Genomic DNA, 20,188 nt, shown 5'->3' on the forward strand with positions numbered 1-20,188 from the left:
TAAAATTTTTTTATATGTTTAATTTTTGAGAGAGAGAGAGCATGAGCAGGAGAGGGGCAGAGAGAGAGGAGACAGAATATGAAGCAGGCACTGTGCTGACAGCTCAGAGCCTGACATAGGGCTCAAACCCACGAATGGTGAGATCATGACCTGAGCCAAAGTCGATGCTTAACCAATTGAGCCACTCAGGCGTCCTATTTCTTAAATGAAATGTATGGAATTTCATTTCTATACTCTTACAGATCATGACTGCTGCCTTTATGTTTTACTGTAATGAATATGTAAAATATTTTAAAGGATAGCATATATTTCTTGTGACCTCAGTTCTCATAACCATATTTATTTCACAATATTTTAAGTTCCTCCATCTGAAATTATTCTGCCATGGGATTTTCAGAAAACTAATTTTCATTGTTAGGGAAAAACTATTATTATATACATTATGATTATATATATAGTATGTTGTTACATATGTTATATGATTATATTATTATATATATACACACATACATACAAACCATCCAACCAAATTAAAGCCATGATAATTATCAGATTATCTAGTTTGAAAAAGTAATGTCTAATTAAATACTCAACTTCTTCCTCCTTTGAAATGAGTCATATTCTAATGAGTTTAGCAACAGGGCGCCATGGAAAAGTCACTGAAACATCTACCAATTTTTCTTTTGCAGAGATAAGTTAAATGCTTCTATACAGTATATTTTGGAAGTGACCACCATGTTTCCACAGAGAGGCTCTTTATATGGTGGAACCGAAGTCACTATTATGGGCGTGGGGTTCAGCACAATACCGGCTGAGAACACTGTGCTCTTAGGTAAGAGTTTCATCCTCACCAAAGAGTGTTATCCCTTTTTCTGACTGTAAAGGATGTGCTTATAGGTGCTGAGTTATTACACAAATACTGTTCAATCATGGAAACGTTATTTTTCTATTAGTGTATAAAAAGTTAAGTGTGGTTAAGGTAGTAAAGAGAAATTGAGTAACTTTTTAAATTTTAATAAATATTTTACATTTGATGCATATAAAACACTTTAAAAAGCTAAGGTCTCTGTTGTAAAAATAATCAGTACACAAACATGATAACTATCAGAAAAATATCAAAGATCCTGCTACATAATGTGGAGTTTTTGTGGCTCCTTTACTGTTTACTACTCATACTTCATTTCTATATTTTACAAAAAATATTTGAGAAAAAATTTCCCCCATCTTTTTTCTTTCTAGGGTCCTTCCATTGCAGTGTGATTTCATCATCAGAAAATGTCATAAAATGTATTCTTCATTCAACAGGGAATACATTTAGGATTACCAACAGTGGAGAAGATTCAGGTATCAGCCAACATTTGTATATTGTAAATAATGGAAGCACTTTACCCTGATATTGATTTTATTTTCATTTATTTAATACTTCAAAGTATTCAGAGAATAAATATTGCTATTTATTTCTATAATTGGTCAGTAATTTGTCTATACTTTATCTCTTTGACATACGGGGCTACATATAGAATGAGCCAGTGGTAGACTTGAGTCTAAAACGCTAGACTACAATTGCCAAGATGAGGAATCACCATTCGATTTTATTGCAGTCCCAAACCTACTGAGTGTCTGTTGTTTGTTATTGGTCATAGGTCCCTAAATAAATATTCAAATTGACGTTATATAGATTTTCGCATGCCTCTATGCCTGAGAAAATTATGTTTAAAAAATTGACCATAGCTTTAAAAAAATATTCCATGTGACATTTCTTAACAACTTGTTATTGACTTTCTGATTTTTTTCAAACTGTTTCTTGATCATCAGTTTTGGAGGTGAGTGGCTTATTTTTTTCCTTAGCTTCTCATGATCATACTTTCCATTATTTCTGTTTATTTTTGTTACATGTTTAAATTATGCACATAAAAAATTTAGGATGTTAGCCTAAAAGAGTTTTTTGCTAGTAGCTGTACAAAAATGCAATATTTGCAAAGATAATTATTGAGAATTTTTACTCCTTTTCCTTTTTTCTTTTAAAAATGTGTCTCAATTCTTGCTCCTAGTACATGGATTAGGTTATGCCTGGTCACCATCAGTCTTAAATGTATCTGTGGGAGACACAGTGACATGGCATTGGCAAACACATCCATTTCTCAGGGGAATAGGATACAGGGTTTTCTCTGTATCCAGTCCTGGAAGTGTAATTTATGATGGCAAAGGATTTATGAATGGAAGAGAAAAATCTGCATCAGGTATGTTTCCACTCTGTTGAATTCGTGTTATGTTTCTTTTTCCTAGATATAATAAAAGGATATTGTTTATATTTAAAATACTTTTGTATAAATAATATGTATAAATACACAAATGATTTGTTTGACATTGTATTGCTATAGTAAAAACATTAAAAATTTATAAACCTATTATAAGTGAATGTAAGCAATGTATTTTGTATATCAGAGATGATTTCTGATATCAGAAATGTCTTTCTTCATTCTGGAATAACCAACCAATTGAAAAAGTATTGAGATAAGCAAAATACAAAGAAAACTGGAGTATGTTTTAATCACACCAAACTAGTAGCACGTAACAAACTTCTGTCGATTGGAATCAGCCTTAAAATCAGTATTTCTCCTAGAACAATTCAGTGTAAAGTGTACTGTTAGACTGCCTGTTTTGTTTTATATATATATATAATCACTTTGAACTTTTTCTCATGAACACAAAGTATTGTTTATTTTTCACTGCATGTTGAGTTTTTCTTTAAAATTTGGTAAGTTATGCCATACTTAATGTGGTTTTCTAGAAAAATTAATGCTGGCTCTTGTCTTCCTGGAATGTAATTTCATTATACAAGATGGTTCTTTTATAACCAGTGAATCATTTTTTTACTACTTCCTGTTGAAATGTCATGTGCGTGAAAAATAATAAACCTGTCATCTGCATGTGTGTTTGAATGATCATTTGAAATTTCTTTTTGAGGATGCATTAATTGCTTGTATTTATTACATACAATCTTATTTTATGGCAGGTTCATTTTCTTACCAATTTACTTCACCTGGAATCCATTATTATAGCAGCGGGTATGTTGATGAGTCTCGCTCTATTTTTCTCCAAGGAGTCATTAATGTTTTACCAGCTGAAACCAGGCACATTCCCCTGCACCTGTTTGTGGGTAGCACTGAAGCTACATACGTTCCAGGTAAGAGGGTTAAAGATGGAAACTCTGTTACTCCAGTGACTCAGGGTGTATGTGACCTTTCTGGAGGAGGAGGCTGATGACTAGGTCTAACACTGCTTCTGTCTCTGACCAACCACACGACCTTGAATAAATCTGGACTGTTCTAAGACTGGAATTTGTTCTATAAAATGAGGCCCATGTTAATGTTGTCCTACCATTCTCCCAGAATCCTTGTGTGCCTCAAATGAGATGTAGTGTGAAGAAGTTATGACACTCTGAGGGCACCTGGATGGCTCAGTTGGTTGAGTGTTGGCTCATGCCATGATCCCAGAGTCAAAGTCTCCAGCCCTGCATTGGGTTTCACACTGAGTATGGAGCCTGCTTGAGATTCACTCTCTCTCTTTCTCTCTCTCTCTGCTTGTCTTCCTCTGTCTGTCTGCCCCAATCATGCTCTCTCTTTCTCTCTCTCTCTCTCTAATAAAAAAAAAAAAAAATGGGCCACCTGAGTGCCTCAGTCGGTTAAGCATCCAACTCTTGATTTCGGTTCAGGTCATGATCTAACAGTTTGTGGTTCCAGCTCCATGTCAGGCTCCGTGCTGACAGTGCAGAGTATTCTTGGGTTCCCTCTCTCTCTCTTTTCTCTCTCTCTCTGCCTCTCTGCCACCCACCCCCACTCACACTTTCTCTCTCAAAATAAATAAACAAATAAAAAATAAGGTTCTGACCCTCTGTATGTGCCCCAAAATATATTAAGATGTGAAATGATGTTAGTGTTTTATTTTCCCTATAGAATCTGGCTTTAGAAACATTGAAAAGGAAATTATTTTTATATTCACTTTTCTCTCTTTACTGCACCATCCTTGTCCAGGTCTTTATTTTAACTTTGTATTTCCTGAGCCCGTCTTGTCATTAAAACAAAAGAAAAGAAAAAGTTTTAATGGAATATAAGCCACCACCGTTGAAATAAAGAGTAATGCATTCTGAGAACGGTTCTTGTTTTAGAATATTTATACATGACTTACAGATAGTTCTTTTTATCTAAAGGACCTGTGAGTTTGCACTTGGGAAGCTCTGGGACAGACTGCCTAGCAACAGAACCCCAGTGTGGCCTGAACAATACTGGGGTTAAAAATTCAGATAGATTGGTCTTTGAGCTTTCAAGTTGTTTTTCACCATCTATAAGCAACATTAGTCCATCCGCTGGAACACTACATGAATTGATAACAATTACTGGATGTGGCTTCAGTAATCTCACATGTGCTAATAAGGTAAGAATATAATGATCTCCTTTTTACTACTGTGTACTCAATAAAAGGAAAATGTTTCATCCATAACCTCATAACGTAATTCCTAACCGCTTTATTGCAATATAATTCATATACCATACAATTCACCCATTGAAAGTGCATAATTCAATAGCTTTTAGTATATTCACAGAATTGTGTATCCATCCCCACACTCAATTTTAGAACATTTTACCTTAACCCTTAGACATTATCCCCAACCTCTCCAACCCTTCTAGCCCCAAACAACCATTATCTATTTTCTGTCTTTATGGATTTCCCTATTCTCGACCTTTCTTATAAATAATTGAGTAATGTATAAATAATAGAATGATAATAATAATAAAATAGAATGTATAAATAATAATGTGGTCATTTGTGACCAGCTTTATTCACTTAGTGTAATGTTTTCAAGGTTCTTCAATGTTATATACTATGTTTATCAGTGCTTCATTCCTTTTCATGGCTGAATAATATCCCATTATATAGTATACACATTGTATTTATCCATTTATCATTTATGGGCATTTAGATTGTTTTCACCTTTTTGGCTATTATGAATAATGTAGCTATGACCATTCATGTATGGTCATAATTTAGTTTTAAGATTGATCCAAGAGATGCTTTAATCAGCCCCCCAAATCAGTTTTATGAAGAAAAAAGTTTGCACATGATTAAATTTTTAAAATTCAGTTGCTGTTAATATAAAATTTAAGTTCACCCCAGAGTAATGTATTGACTTGTTTCCATATTCATCTTACTTTCAGGTTACGATTGGTAGCTACCCCTGTATTGTAGAAGAAAGTAGTGATAATTCCATTATTTGTCATATCGACCCTCAAAACTCAATGGACGTTGGCATCAGGGAAATTGTCACATTAACTGTCTACAACCTGGGCACTGCTCTCAATACGCTGTCCAGTGAATCTGATGGGCGTTTTGTACTTTTGCCAAACATCGACATGGTGCTGCCAAATGCAGGATCAACTAGCGGAATGACCAGAGTGACCATAAAAGGCTCTGGATTTGCGGTTTCTTCTGCAGGTGCAGAAGTCTTTATGGGTCATCTGCCATGTAGAGTTCTGTCTGTAAATTACACAGCCATTGAGTGTGAAACATCTCCCGCTCCCCAACAGCTGGTGAAAGTGGATCTTCTAATACATGGAGTGCCTGCCCAGTGTCAGGGGAACTGCAGCTTTTCGTACTCAGAAAGTATCACTGCTTTCATAACAAGAATCCTCCCAAACTCCATCAAAGGACCTGGAGAAGTTCTTATTGAAGGAGACGGTTTTGGCACTGCCTTGGAAGACATTGCTGTTTTCATTGGAAACCAACAGGTCAGAGCAATAGATGTTAATGACAATAACATCACCGTGCTGGTGAGTCCTCTCCCAGCTGGACTTCATCCTCTTAGTGTTGTGGTGGGAAGTAAAGGTGTGGCTCTGGGGAACCTTACTGTTAGCAGCCCAGCAGTTGCATCTGTCACACCCATTTCTGGAAGCATTGCTGGTGGAACTCCTTTGGTGATCACAGGAAATGGCTTCTATCCAGGCAACACCACAGTCACTGTTGGGGATGAACCTTGTGAAATTATTTCTGTCAACTCCAGTGAAGTCTCCTGCAGTAGCCCAGCAGGGATGGTTGGGAGGGTCGATGTGAAGATCTCCGTTAATACAGTTGCTTATCCACCTCTGTCATTTACATACACCTTGGAGGATACTCCGCTTCTCAGAGAAATTGATCCAAGGACAGGTACTCCAATGCCTTCCTTTTATTGTCTTGATATGATATTATCAGTAATATTTACTAGTGTAGAAATGGAATAATGTTTATCTGTGATTATTAAGATGTGTTCTTAGACAATCCACTTAACTCAATTAATACATGAGATTTGAGTTCTGTGTAGTTTCCGTTTTGTGATTATTTTTTGCACATTCTTATGATGAAATTTTTAGTCAAATTCCAACTTCTATTTTGAAACAAAATCCCCATTAACATGACCTGAATTTCAAAATGAGGAAGAAATAGATGGGTATCTAGGAGTTGAATTGATAATTTACGTCATTAATGCTGGTATGGCACAGGAAACAACTGTTAAAATTCAGGGGTAGGTGATCTTACTAAACATTGAGACTTTTTCTATGTATCTTGTTTCCATGAAGCTACAATGGAATACTAACTTATTAACTCAACAGAGTACTTTTTAAGAAGGTAATTGGCCCATTCAGATGGAAAAAATATTATGAAATAAGATTTGCATAAGGATTTAGCATAACTCATTTTTCTAAGCTAAGAATAGATTGAGATGTCTTCTTAATTTTTTTTTGTCATTATTCTATGCTGTTTCTGATAATCAAGGTGTTGGAATGCTTATCATCTACATAATGAATTCTGGAGAGGCAGCTATAGTGTAAAGGTGAGAACATGGCCTTGATGCCTAGGTTCAAATCTTGGTTCTTCTAATTTATAGTAATACAACTTTGGACAATTTTTTTTTAAATATTAGTTTCCTTATACATGCAAGTACCTACCTGATAAGGTTAAATAAATTCATTCATAAAATGTAACTTAGAATGGCAACTTTAATAAGAAAATAATTAAATGTTAGCCTTAAAAAAATTTTTTTTTACATTTATTTATTTTTGAGAGACAGAGACAGAGCATGAGCAGGGGAGGGGCAGAGAGAGAGGGAGACACAGAATCTGAAGCAGGCTCCAGGCTCTGGGTTGTCAGCACAGAGCCCGACGCGGGGCTCGAACTCACAAACCGCGAGATCATGACCTGAGCCAAAGTTGGACGCTCAACTGACTGAGCCGCCCAGGCACCCCTAAATGTTACCCTTTTAAAAGGCTATTTAAAAATAATCTTTTTAAGTTTATATTACCAGAAAATGTGCCAGGTTTGGGTAAGATGTATTCTCTCCCTTCGAGAAGTTTGCTAGTGAAATTTTCTTTGATACATTAAGTTTTCTCATTTAGGAATTTTTTTTTAAAGCGAACATTAATATAGCAATAACATACATTTCCCCATGTATTTGTAATCATTGCAAATGATGAATTGGATATTGGCATGTGTTTGTATTTCTGTGAGCCATTTCTGTTCCATCTTTTTGCCTGAGTGTATCCTTCTTTAAAAAAAAAAAAAAAAAAAAAAGGTTTATTTAGGGACACCTGCCGGGCTCAGTCGGTTGAGTCTGACTTTGGCTCAGGTCATGATCTCATGGTTCGTGAACTGAAGCCCTGCATCAGACTCTCTGTGGTCAGTGCACAGCCTGCTTCGAATCCTCTGTCTTTCTCTCTCTGCCCCTCCCCCAGTTGTGCTCTCTCAAAAATAAATAAAACATAAAATAAAAATTAAAAAATTAAAAATAAAGTTTATTGATTTTGAGAGAGAGAGAGAGAGAGAGAGAGAGAGAGAGAGAGAGAGAAGGAGAGAGGCAGAGAGAGAGGGAGAGAGAGAATCCCAAGCAGCACAGGGCTCAAACTCTTGGAACCTTGAGATCATGACCTGAGTCAAAATCAAGAGTCAGACTCTTAACATACTGACCCACCCAGACACCCCTGAATGTCTCTTTCAAGCAATGTATTTGAAGTTATGGAACTTGCAGACAAGGGAGAACTGAGCTGCTTTATTTACCAAAGAGATAGGCAATAGATCAAACTTAGAACAACACTTCCATTTGAAAGGTGAAAATGCTAGACAAAATTAAAAATTTAAGACTAAAAAATCATTTTTTTGGCTTGTATCTTAAAACTGTTCCTAACATGAAAGATCTTATTAATTTCTGTGGTCTTTAAAATGACCATTTAAATGTCAGTGGTCTTTACTATGGTCAGTTATATGGCCATTTTTACCATTACTACTTGAATTAAAATCAGCCTACTATTTGATGACTCTATGTGTAACAAGTTATGTTGGTTAATATCTATTCACTTATTCTTTAAATATGAAGGCATTCATTTGGAAGAACTATGAAAAATTCCATGTGTTTAATGCCCTTAATGCATTTTTGTGAGAAGGAAGAAGGATTGAAGTACTTTGTTCTTTGTGCATTTATTCAAGGCATCAACATTCATCTATAATTCTTTAAATTAATTCCTTGTTTCTGTATTTACTATCTTATCTATCATAATTTATCAAGTATATATATTGAAAATATTTAAATTAAGAAAAATAATCCATCCTCAAAAGAGTTGCCAATATCAGGAAAGTACTAAAAATAAAAAATTCTAAGCCTCATTCATAAGATATACTCCAACTCACCACCCTGCTCAGACATTCATACTTTTTTTTTTATTTTGAGAGAGAGAGAGAAAGAGAGAGAGAGAGAAAGCATGATCAGGGGAGGGACAGAGAGAAAGGGAGAGAGAGAGAATTCCAAGCAGGTTCCACACTGTCAGTGCAAAGCCTGACGTGGTTCTTGAATCCATGAAGCACAAGATCATGGCCTAAGCCGAAATCAAGAGTCAGACACTTAACCCACTGAGCCACCCAGGTGCCCCAGGCATTCATACTTCTTAATTCTAAATCTTTTTCTTCTCTCTTCCCCTCTTCTGCAGTAGCCTGAATTAACATTAACAATAGCAGAATAACAATGTGCTGGAAAATAATGAATGTTGAGATAATTTATAGTAAATATACTATAGATTATAATATATGGTATAGCCAAACTTTGTATTTTGTTAATATTTTTTAAGCTTTAAAATACTGGATATTATTTTGTTTATGGACGTAATTAAGTATATCTTTCAATGCATATATAAGTACTGGATATATTGTTTTCTTTTTTTTTTTTAAAGGTCCACCAGGAACCCAAATTCAAATCACTGGATCTAATTTTGGTATTGATATCTTGGAAATTTCCGTGATGATAAACAACATCCAGTGTAATGTAACCATGGTCAATGATAGTGTATTGCAGTGCATCATTGGAGATCATGCTGGCGGCACCTATCCTGTCATGATGCATCATAAGACAAAAGGCTTTGCTGTGTCCGCAGTTGTATTCGAGTACCCACTTACTATTCAGAATATTCATCCAAGCCAAGGTAGCCATGAATGTGTAGGAACCTAAAAATATTTTATATTGTTTCAGTAAACACTTAATCTTATTTAAAAAAATATTCTTTAAACACTGCTAAGATTCGTAGTTCCTATAACGCATTGAAGATAGTTTGGTTTATCCATCAAATAAACATGTGCATGTATCAATGAATCACTTGAAAATATTCATTTACTGCCTATATTTCTCTTAGTGTTAACATAATTTTATAAAATCATATTTAGATGTCACTGACCTATAATTACGAATACATAAATATTTTTTTCTATTTGAAAATTATTTTAGTGGTTAAAGAAAGTATAATCAAGGTACTCTTAATTAAATAGTAATTTTGCATTTATGTTTTGACTACTCTGAAATTCCTTTTGACATCTCTGGTAAATAAAATTTTAGTTCCTAGAAGTAGTTGAAATAAATGACAGGATGTAATGTTTACTCAGTAAAGGTTTTAAATTAATACCATCAAAAGGAATTCTGTTGCATTAATATAATATATACTATATAATTTCAGTTCTAAGAATCATTTCATTTATTATAATTTACTTCCATTTCAGGTTTTGAAATATGTACACAGAGGAGGTTTTCATTTCATTAGCTGTGTTTTTCCCTTTTATTTTTCTTTATTAGGGAGCTTTGGTGGTGGTCAGACCATGACTGTGACAGGCACTGGGTTTAATCCACAGACCTCAACTATATTAGTGTGTGGCTCAGAATGTGCAGTTGACAGGCTTAAATCCAATTACACAACACTATTATGTAAAACTCCACGTAATAATGGTAAGTAGTCAGAAAAAAGAGTGGCAGTCTCTGAGAAATGGCTAATGTTAAAGAAATCAGAGTCTAAATTTCTTCTTCTAAGATTTGGAGGCAATTGAATCACCTTTATGACTGTCCTCATTTAAAAAATTTCTTTTAAAAATTTTTTTAACATTTATTCATTTTTGAGAGACAGAGAGGGACAGAGCATGAGTGGAGAAGGGACAGAGAGAGAAGGAGACACAGAATTCGAAGCAGACTCCAGGCTCCGAGCTGTCAGCACAGAGCTCGACGTGGGGCTCAAACTCACAAACTGTGAGATCATGACCTGAGCCGAAGTTGGACGCTCAACCAACTGAGCCACCCAGGCGCCTCTGACTGTCCTCATTTTAAACAATTTCTGTAGAACTTTGTTTTCTAGGTTTATATGTCTTTCAAGACTCATGACCTTTGGGCTAGATTAAATTGTTTATAATAAATTGTGGTTTTTCAGTTTATCAGGTAAACTGAGCATGCCTAATGGAGAACACATTTTTAATTCCTATTGAACTGTTAGATTTCCGTTAAAGATAGGAAAGTATAATGGTTATGAGTGTAAACCGTGATAATGCATTGCCGAGATTCAAACCCAAGCTGTGTCTTTGGGCAGGTTATTCAACTACTCTGTGCCTCAGTTTCCTCATCTGTAAACTGAGAATAATCACATTTTCCTACTTTATTATTGTAAGGTTTAATAAGTTAATGTATGTAAAGTGGATGGAATGATATCTGAAACATGAGATGTGATTTGCTGTTGTTATTATTATTACTCTTATTTATTTTTATTTGGTGGTTAAGAGCCCGGGCTCCCAGGAGCCCCTGAATTTCATTTTTCCACTTACTGTGTCACCTCAGTTAAGTAACTAAACTCTATTTCAGTTCATGCATCTATTAAGTGGAAATATTATTAACCCTAATTCTTGGGTTATCGTATTATTGTGAAGTTTAAACATCTGGCATTTTAAGTACACAACACATTTTAATTATCCAGTGAAATTTAAGATGAAACAAAAGGAATGCTCTAGGTGAATAAAAAATATGGTTTACACACATTTAAAAAAAATTAACAAAATTTGAGGAAGTCTTTATAAACATTTTTACTTCTTCTCTGACTTTTTAAAAAATGTTTATTTTCGAGAGACAGAGGGAGACAGAGTCAGACAGAGTCCAAGTGGGGGAGGGGCAAAGAGAGAGGGAGACACAGAATCCGAAGCAGGCTCCAGGCTCTGAGCTGTCAGCACAGAAACAGACGTGGGGCTCGAACCCACGAAACATGAGATCATGACCTGAGCCAAAGTTGGACGCTTAACCAACTGAGCCACCCAGGCACCCCTGACTTCTTAAACAAAGAATATTGAAGAAAATATAACACTTTTATGAATGAGCTTATTTATCATTTCAACATCAGTTTATATGCTGATTTTTTTTTAATGCAACAGTGCTGTCAAGATTTGTCGAGGTTTTTGGGGCTGTCTTGATGCCAGCTCTGCTTCTTTGTACACTTTCGTACCAGGTGTCTGTGTTCTTTCTGTCTCTTAGCTCACTTTCAGCTGTCAGTCCTTGCTGCTCTCAGCCTGTGTGTCTTACCAGTTCTCCCTCCCTTCCTGCTCTGATTTGTGGTGTCGCATCCTCTAGGGCTGGAAACCACAGGGAGGTTTGTACCATCATCTACAGTAAGAGTCTCCAGTAAAGGGTCTAAGGGGTTTTCTCTTTGACTACATGCATGAATTTTGACATTTTTTGGCTATTGCTAGAGATCCTTATTAATTGAAAAATAGCCTGTGTATATTGGAAGTGATTACAGGAAAAGGAAGATGTTATTGAAAATGGGAGTTTTGGAAAAGAATAAGGGCCTGATGGCAGAACTGTCCTCAGTTCGATCCTCTTCTCATAGGCAGAGGACCTGAGCAAGCCTGTGAAGTGAGTGTGGTCAATGGGAAGGATTTGTCACAGTCCACGACCCCTTTTACGTATGCCATGTCACTGACTCCACTCATCACGGAACTATCTCCCAAGAGAGGCAGTACAGCAGGGGGCACCAGACTTACCATCACGGGATCAGGCTTCAGGTACTGTCTTCACACACACATACATCGGTGTGTATAAGCTCAAGGCATCACTCTTCCTTTCTCCTATGCAAGGACAGTGCTTAAAATACTCACGTAACGTGTACCCATCTGCTCAGAAGTCATGCCTGAGGCACATCCTAGTACTAATAGCCAACATTTATCAACTACTTACTCCATGTCAGGCACCTTCCTACCCCACAGAAACTTCCTGCCTTACCATCTTAGATATTTTTATCCCATTTTATGGCTAGAAGTCTGAAATTAGGTTAAATAACTTGCCCTAAATCCTAGTCAGACCCCAAGTATAAATCACATCTTGTTACGTTTCCCCCACTATCTCATCACCAACCATGATCTGCTTCACTGAGTTGATGAAACATGTCTTCCATCATGTCCATTTCATTGTAAGTGGCCGGATTCCTTCTTCCTAAACATATTCATTATTTGGCTCAGATTTATATACTGCACTGTCATTATTCTTCAAGTGGATAAGGCTGACTTCAAAACCGCAGATCATTTACATCATAGAAGGCAATTTTAATTTCTCAAGTACTTAGTTTCTCAAGACCTTGGACTTGAATTTTTACATGGATATTAAATTCTGAAGTCTTTGAATTTAGTGAAAATAATCACATAAACAAAAGGATCCCTGAAAGTCTTTACCAAAAGTGGCTCTTTAGAGACCAACATGGATTCTTTCAATAAATTGAACCCAGGCAATTTTTCTCCCAGCACTGGAATGCCTGCTAATTTGTACAGCAGCTTTATGTCCTGTCTTCTTTATCTCTGTTTACTTTTTTTCTTAACACATAGTTTGAAGACTTGCTATTGAAAAAAGTGTCAGTCTGCACTTTGATGGATCATAGAGTAAGATCATTATTTTTGCAGTAGTGCATATCATTAATAGGGTTTGAAAATGTTACCTAGAAATTTGAGGGAAGAAAGTCAGTGTTTTGTTTGTCCCCTTTTTTCTTTACAGTGAAAATATGCAGGATGTTCACATCACCATAGCTGAAGCCAAATGTGATGTTGAGTATTCCAACAAGACGTATATCATCTGTGTGACAAATGCCCACACCCCTTCAGGGTGGGCTCCAGTTAACGTCAACATCAGGAGCAATGGCATGGCCAAACTGGTAAAGGTGCTGTTGAGTATAGTACTAATGACAGTAATAGAAAAGTAGAAGAGAAAGGAGAAATAGAAAACATTATGGGAGATGACATAATTTGTTAATGGACTTTGTACTCTGTTAATGTCTCCAAAAAATAACTGAAATGTAACTATGCTAAATTTAAAAATTTTTTTTTTCAACTTTTTTTATTTATTTTTGGGACAGAGAGAGACAGAGCATGAACGGGGGAGGGGCAGAGAGAGAGGGAGACACAGAATCGGAAACAGGCTCCAGGCTCCGAGCCATCAGCCCAGAGCCTGACGCGGGGCTCGAACTCACAGACCGCGAGATTGTGACCTGGCTGAAGTCGGACGCTTAACCGACTGCGCCACCCAGGCGCCCCTAACTATGCTAAATTTAAAGTAACATGTTTTTGTTGCTTGTTATTAATATTTTATGATTTCAGGTTTTTACTTATTCTGGATTGTAGGCTAATTGGTAATTGATTTTTCACTTTATAATTATTGTGAAATAAACCGACAGACAGCTGTGACATATTTAAAGTAGATTAGACTTGGGGCACTTGAGTGGCTCAGTCAGTTAAGTGTCTGACTTCAGCTCATGATCTCACAGTCTGTTAGTTTAAGCCCCGCACTGGGCTCTGTGCTGACAGCTCAGAGCCTGGAGCCTGCTTCAGATTCTGTGTCTCCTCTCTCTGCCCCTTCCCTGCTTGCGCTCTGTCTCTGTCTCTTTCTCAAAAATAAATAAACACTTAAAACTTTAAAAAAAAATCAGGTAGGGGCGCCTGGGTGGCTCAGTCGGTTAAGTGTCCGACTTCGGCTCAGGTCGTGATCTCGCGGTCCGTGAGTTCAAGCCCTGTGTCAGGCTCTGTGCTGACCTCTCAGAGCCTGGAGGCTGTTTCAGATTCTGTGTCTCCCTCTCTCTCTGACCCTCCCCCCCGTTCATGCTCTCTCTCTGTCTCAAAAATAAATAAACGTTAAAAAAAAAATTAAAAAAATAAAAATAAAAAATAAAAAAAATCAGGTAGATTATATTTTGTAACTAATGAAAATGTTTCCTGGTTTAGGTTCCTTCTTGTTTGAGAAGTTGAATGAATCATTCTGATAAAACGTCTGTATTTAAAAGCTTCTCGTATTTTATTACAGGATGATGCTGACTTCCTGTATGTCGATGCCTGGTCTTCCAACTTCTCATGGGGAGGAAAATCTCCCCCCGAGGAAGGGTCTCTAGTTGTTATTACAAAAGGACAGACAATTTTGCTGGATCAAAATACACCTATTCTGAAAATGTTGCTTATTCAGGGTAAATTTCTGACAACCTGCTTATTAGATTCTGTCTATGGAATATTTCTGTGAATAAAATTTAATTAAAACTCATGATTATGAATATTTATAGTGGTATGATGTTTTTAATACAATATGGAATACTGTGTTCTTTAAATTGAACATTATAATCCATTTGTGGTATGCTGTTATTTAGTGTGTTGTAACCATAATCTTTTGATGAAATGGAATGGAAAATATCAGAGTGTCTTGCCTTCTTATGGGTAAGCACCTTCTAAAGTTAAATGTTGTTTTGTGAAACTTTTGTTTCAGTAATAATGTATGTGCATGTGCCTATGCCTCTCCACATGTGGTGAATCACAATAGTAAAAGGTATTTCCCATTCAGAAAAGGACTGGTATAGTGGGCCCCAGGGGTTATAAAATCAGAGAGATTTGCTAAATTCTATGCTAAATGACCACCCCAACTCCCATTGGGTGCCAGGTTGTGACTCTCACCTTTGTCTTTCAAACTACTTTCGTTGTACTTGGGCTTCTCTCTGCTTCTTTATATTCCATTAGTACAGAGGAGGAAATAACCAGAACTGTTACAACTGCATGTAAAAGCAACAATGTTTGATGAAAGTAAAATGTTTTGGGCTTTCAGGTATCAACTTTGCCATAATGGCTTTAGCTGCTCAAAAACCTTTGTATTTTGTTTTTGTTTTAACTTCCAGGATAATAGTGTGTTTCAAGTATTTGAAGTTATTAACTCTTGGACCTTTGGACAAGTAAAGTTTTACTGTTCACAAATTTACATCAGTCTCATAAAAATATATCTCAGCACATTCTTTCATAATGCTAATCAGGCTATAGGTGTTGCTGGTGCAAATTAGTGGATAGGAGTTCAGAGCTAATGTCAGCATTGTAATGATTTCTATAAAAAGCGCTTTTCTTTAATTTTTAGTTTAACTTAACTTTTTTTTTCTTTTTCTTTTCTTTTCTTTTCTTTCTTTTTTCTTTCTTTTTTTTTTTTTTTTTTAAGAGAAAGAGAACACAAGCAGAAGAGAGGGGCAGAGGGAGAGAGAAGGAGAATCTTAAGCAGAATACATGCTCAGCATGGAGCCCAGTGCAGGGCTCAATCCCATGACCCTGGGATCATGACCTGAGCTGAAATCAAGAGCTGGGCGCTTGACTGACTGAGCCACCCATGTACCCCTAATTTTAATTGTTTTTGGCCTTAATTTATATTTTGAAGACTTGTGTTTATAGAACATGTAGCTGCACTATTTAAAAGCATAGAAAATAACAGTGGTCAAAGGAAAATAATCTGTCTAGGGATTTAATTTTCCATCAACTCTTGGGTCTTGTCTGAAATTTTTGTATTTTATATTGCTAAAAAGCTGGAGTTAAAGTGACGTGCATAGTGATAGCAGATAAGAATAAGAAATTAGGGCTGGCTCAGTCCGTTAAGTGTCTGACTTTGGCTCCGGTCATGATGTCACGGTTTGTGAGTTTGAGCCCTGCATTGGGCTCTCTGCTATCAGCACAGAGCCTGCTTCCTCTGCTCCTTCTCTCTCTGTCCTTGCCCCACTCACGCACATGCCCGCTCTTTCTCTCAAAAATAAATAAACTTTAAAAAAAGAATAAGAAATTAAAATTTTATGTGTAATTTGATAAATAGCTTTTAATAATTCCTTTGTTATATTTCAAAATTGTATGGTTCACAGGTGGAACTCTAATATTTGATGAAGCTGACATTGAACTCCAGGCAGAAAATATTCTAATTACAGACGGAGGCATTCTTCAGGTATACGAGAGAACCTGATATGGAATCCTTGCTAACCTCTTTCCATCTCTTTGTAAAATACCACTTGTAAAATGGATGGTTAATTATAACAAGCCCTCACAAGTTTATCTTTATGTAGGTCTCCATTACTAGTGTAAAATCCCCTTTTTGGGAAAATGTCTTCCAGAGTGTTCTTGTGCTTTTAATGGGAAGAGAATAGCATACTATCATAGAGCCAAATTTTAAATAGAACAGAAAAAAATAATAGCTCTGAAATGTGGCTAAAGTCAATCAGTATACTTTCCAAAGATCTGACTAGAAAATGTAAGGTTTATCTTCTGGAAGAAAGATACTAACAACCGAGCAATCAATTTCTCAAAAGAAAGGGTTACTTTTTAAGTGGTTAAAACTGTGGATATTGACTTAACTTTCCGAATGATGCCTGTGAAATCCCTTGCAGATTGGGACAGAAGCATCCCCGTTTCAACACAGGGCGGTCATTACCTTGCATGGGCACCTGCGATCTCCTGAGCTCCCAGTATATGGCACCAAAACTCTGGCTGTGCGAGAGGGAATCCTGGATCTGCATGGTAGGGCAGCCAAAAGGGCTCAGGGAATTGGTCCAGGAGATACTAGGCAGGAAACAAGGGATAACCCTCCTGACAACTCTCTAAAGGAAAACTTGCCAAGCTTCTCCTGTCTTTACATGTCCCCTCTTTGTTCCTCTTTATCTCTGCCCTCCCCTTATCCAGGGCAGGTCAGCCCTTCCTACTACCAAGACTCACAACCCAAGTCACTCCTGGGGACACCATTCTGGATCTTCTCTACACCGTTCTGCTTCTTCCTTTGTATGTGTTCCCACAACACCTTTTGCCTATTTCAGCACCTACCAGAGTACATAGTGATTATTACTGCTTTCATTTGTCTATATACAAAGCATTAAGTCTGGAAGCAGAAGATTGTAACTTCTAATGTTTGTATTTTAAAATGGGCTCTTTCTAAAATATAAGTTTATAGTTGTACTTCTATATGACTATATTCTGGAAAATTACCAGCAAATAAAAATGATTATGATCATGTTTGAGGTATCAGGCTTACTTATTTAAAGGAAGCATGGTGTGAATCCTTTTTATGTTAAAGTTTTCTATGTTGAAATAATCTGTTTCTTTCATAAATTTAGAATGTATAAACACAATCCCTATTATGATAATAACTGTCACCCTGCATTGTGCTAAATAAATAATGTAATTTTCAGAAGTTTACACATTTCATTTGTCTCTAGATTATCAATATAAGCAATTTATATCAACAATGGCAAAGGTAATAGGCTGCTGCCTGTTTTAACAATAGTATCAAATCACATTTATATTGTGTTTTTATAAAGATGATTGTTTTAAATGGAGTATATCATTGGAGAAGGATGATTTTTAGTTTTATAGACCCACACATGTTATCATAATGTAATTGTTACTTTTATAAAGCAAGCATTCCAAATATTTCTTTTTCTTTTTTGAGAAAGGTATAAAATGCCAAGGTAAAATGAACCTTTCCAAAGTTGATTCAATCCAGGCAAATATGAAAAATACATAAAGCTCTCACTATGCAAGAAAACACGTCTTTAGACATACTCAGTCTGGGGGCACCTGGGTGCCTCAGTTGGTTGAGCATCTGACTTCAACTCAGGTCATGATCTCATGGTGCGTGAGTTCAAGCCCCATGTCAGGCTCTGTGCTGACAGCTCAGAGCCTGGAACCTGCTTTGGATTCTGTGTCTCCCTCTTTCTCTGCCCCTCCCCTGCTTGCGCTTTGTGAATCTTTCTCTCTCTCAAAAATAAATAAACACTGATTTAAAAATTAAAAAAAAAAAAGAAAGAAAGACTCAGTTTGTCCGTTGGCTCCAGGTCTGCCTGTTTCTGTGATCTGGACTCGTCTGGCTCATACAGCAAAGGCGGGGGAAAGGACTTTGATTTTACAAGAAGCAGTAACTTGGAAACCAGGCGATAAGATTGTAATCGCAAGCACAGGTCACAGGTATGATGTCTTCTGGGCATGATAACTTTGATTTAGAATAGAGATTTTTTTTTAACTCTGCAAAAGAGGGATGATCCAGAAGGTCTACAACTATTTGATTTAAATTTGAAACCTCTAATAAAGAAATATAAATAGCCAAGTACGTATTTGCTAAATGTTAGCATCAGGTTGAACACCACTGTGTTGTTTTAATTGGTTAATTTCTAATAGGAAAAAGTATAAATTTGAACCTATAAAATGTATACTAATGAAATATTTTAGTTGTTTTTCACAGATAGATTCCCATGTAAGATTTTGCTTGAAAAAACCATTCTGCTATTAAGTCATTTAAAACCTCTGACTTAGAGCTTTAGCTAAATACATTAATGAATGCAAAAATGTAAACGAGCTGCTTTATTTGGGGTCACCAGAGAACACGTTGTCAGGCTGCTGGGGAACTCTTTCATATGTTACAGTCTTAGCAGTGGTTCCCATGGAGCAAGGTTGTTAGTAATGATTGAAACAAAGAGAAGACATTATTACAGATTGAGTGATGATTAACACGACCTTTTACTTCTCTGACATTTTACAATTGAAACGGCCTATGACCCTGAATTTCTGCTTAATTATATATATTAGCAAACGAGAAATAAAAAGAATAAAAATAATACAGCTACACCAAGAATATTGGTGGGGAAAGGGAGCAGGAAGAGCTTTATTTTTGCTTTATTGTTCAAATTATGGGTAATAGCAAAATTGGGTATGGTCGTGCTTATCAGGTAACAAGTAGTAATTTATGGTAAGAAACGGCTAAATTATGTTAAGGTCGTGACTCAATTTAGAATTAAAATTCAAGATGGCATTTTGATTTTGCCATTTTCCAAGTTAAAAATAGACTTGCAGATGTTAGGAAGAGTTAAGTATATACTTAGCTTTATAAGTGCCCTTTTTTTTTCCTGCCTTTGGAAGAAATTTTCATTACATAATGGCAAAATAAAAAGCAGCAAAATGAGAGGGCTTCCGAGTAGAATAGAAGGTTCTTGTTTATAGCTTTTCTGTGTGAAATAACAGGGTAAATTTAGAATTTAGCTTAGAGGTATTTAATTTTAAGGAACAAGAATTAAGAAGTTTCCCACCAAACTGAACTCATTGTTTACTATTTCATTCATACGTTGTATTTAAGAATTTGTAAAAGCAAGTGGTTGAGAAAACTACTAAAATTAGTCAGCCTGGACCCATTTCCCAGCAATACCACTTGCCAGGTCTGCAGCCATAGTATTTCATCTCTGTACTTCAGGAAAACTAGAATGCTAATAGTGTCTATGTCAGAGTTATTGTAAGAATTAAATGAGTTAGTATGTGTAGGCACTCAGAGTGAAACTGGCTCAAAATAAGTGCTGTATAAATGTTAGAGATTATTACAAAGGCATAAAAATTGTGTTCAGGTGCACATAACATATTAAAATGCTTTGTACAACCTTCTTTTCTAAAGAAATCTGTGTATTATCTGAATCCAAGAGAATTTGGGGGAGGCCATCCTAAATCCCTTTCCTATATCGCCTAAGGGATCTTACGCTCTTGGTATACCCTTAGCTCAAGCATCATTAATCCTCACCTCCCC

The 20,188-nt window shown here is 36.2% G+C and overlaps 1 protein-coding gene across 3 annotated transcripts in view; it reads left to right on the forward strand.

Moving 5' to 3' along the window:
* Positions 1-20,188, forward strand: part of PKHD1L1 (PKHD1 like 1) — a 157,735-nt gene that overhangs the window by 64,604 nt on the left and 72,943 nt on the right. For 2 of the 3 annotated variants that reach the window (XM_053896133.1, XM_019467844.2), the window contains exons 33-46: positions 690-832; positions 1,240-1,344; positions 2,052-2,240; positions 3,017-3,187; positions 4,211-4,434; positions 5,217-6,201; positions 9,249-9,497; positions 10,139-10,288; positions 12,201-12,375; positions 13,355-13,517; positions 14,654-14,810; positions 16,500-16,579; positions 17,019-17,148; positions 18,459-18,588. In XM_053896133.1, the coding sequence (XP_053752108.1) occupies positions 690-832; positions 1,240-1,344; positions 2,052-2,240; positions 3,017-3,187; positions 4,211-4,434; positions 5,217-6,201; positions 9,249-9,497; positions 10,139-10,288; positions 12,201-12,375; positions 13,355-13,517; positions 14,654-14,810; positions 16,500-16,579; positions 17,019-17,148; positions 18,459-18,588 (3,051 nt within the window). The remainder of the gene's footprint in view (positions 1-689; positions 833-1,239; positions 1,345-2,051; positions 2,241-3,016; positions 3,188-4,210; positions 4,435-5,216; positions 6,202-9,248; positions 9,498-10,138; positions 10,289-12,200; positions 12,376-13,354; positions 13,518-14,653; positions 14,811-16,499; positions 16,580-17,018; positions 17,149-18,458; positions 18,589-20,188) is intronic. The other variant, XM_019467845.2, reaches the window with a different exon arrangement.

This window comes from Panthera pardus, unplaced genomic scaffold (assembly GCF_024362965.1).
Source record: "Panthera pardus isolate Hobbes unplaced genomic scaffold, ASM2436296v1 HiC_scaffold_7, whole genome shotgun sequence".
NCBI lineage: Eukaryota > Metazoa > Chordata > Mammalia > Carnivora > Felidae > Panthera > Panthera pardus.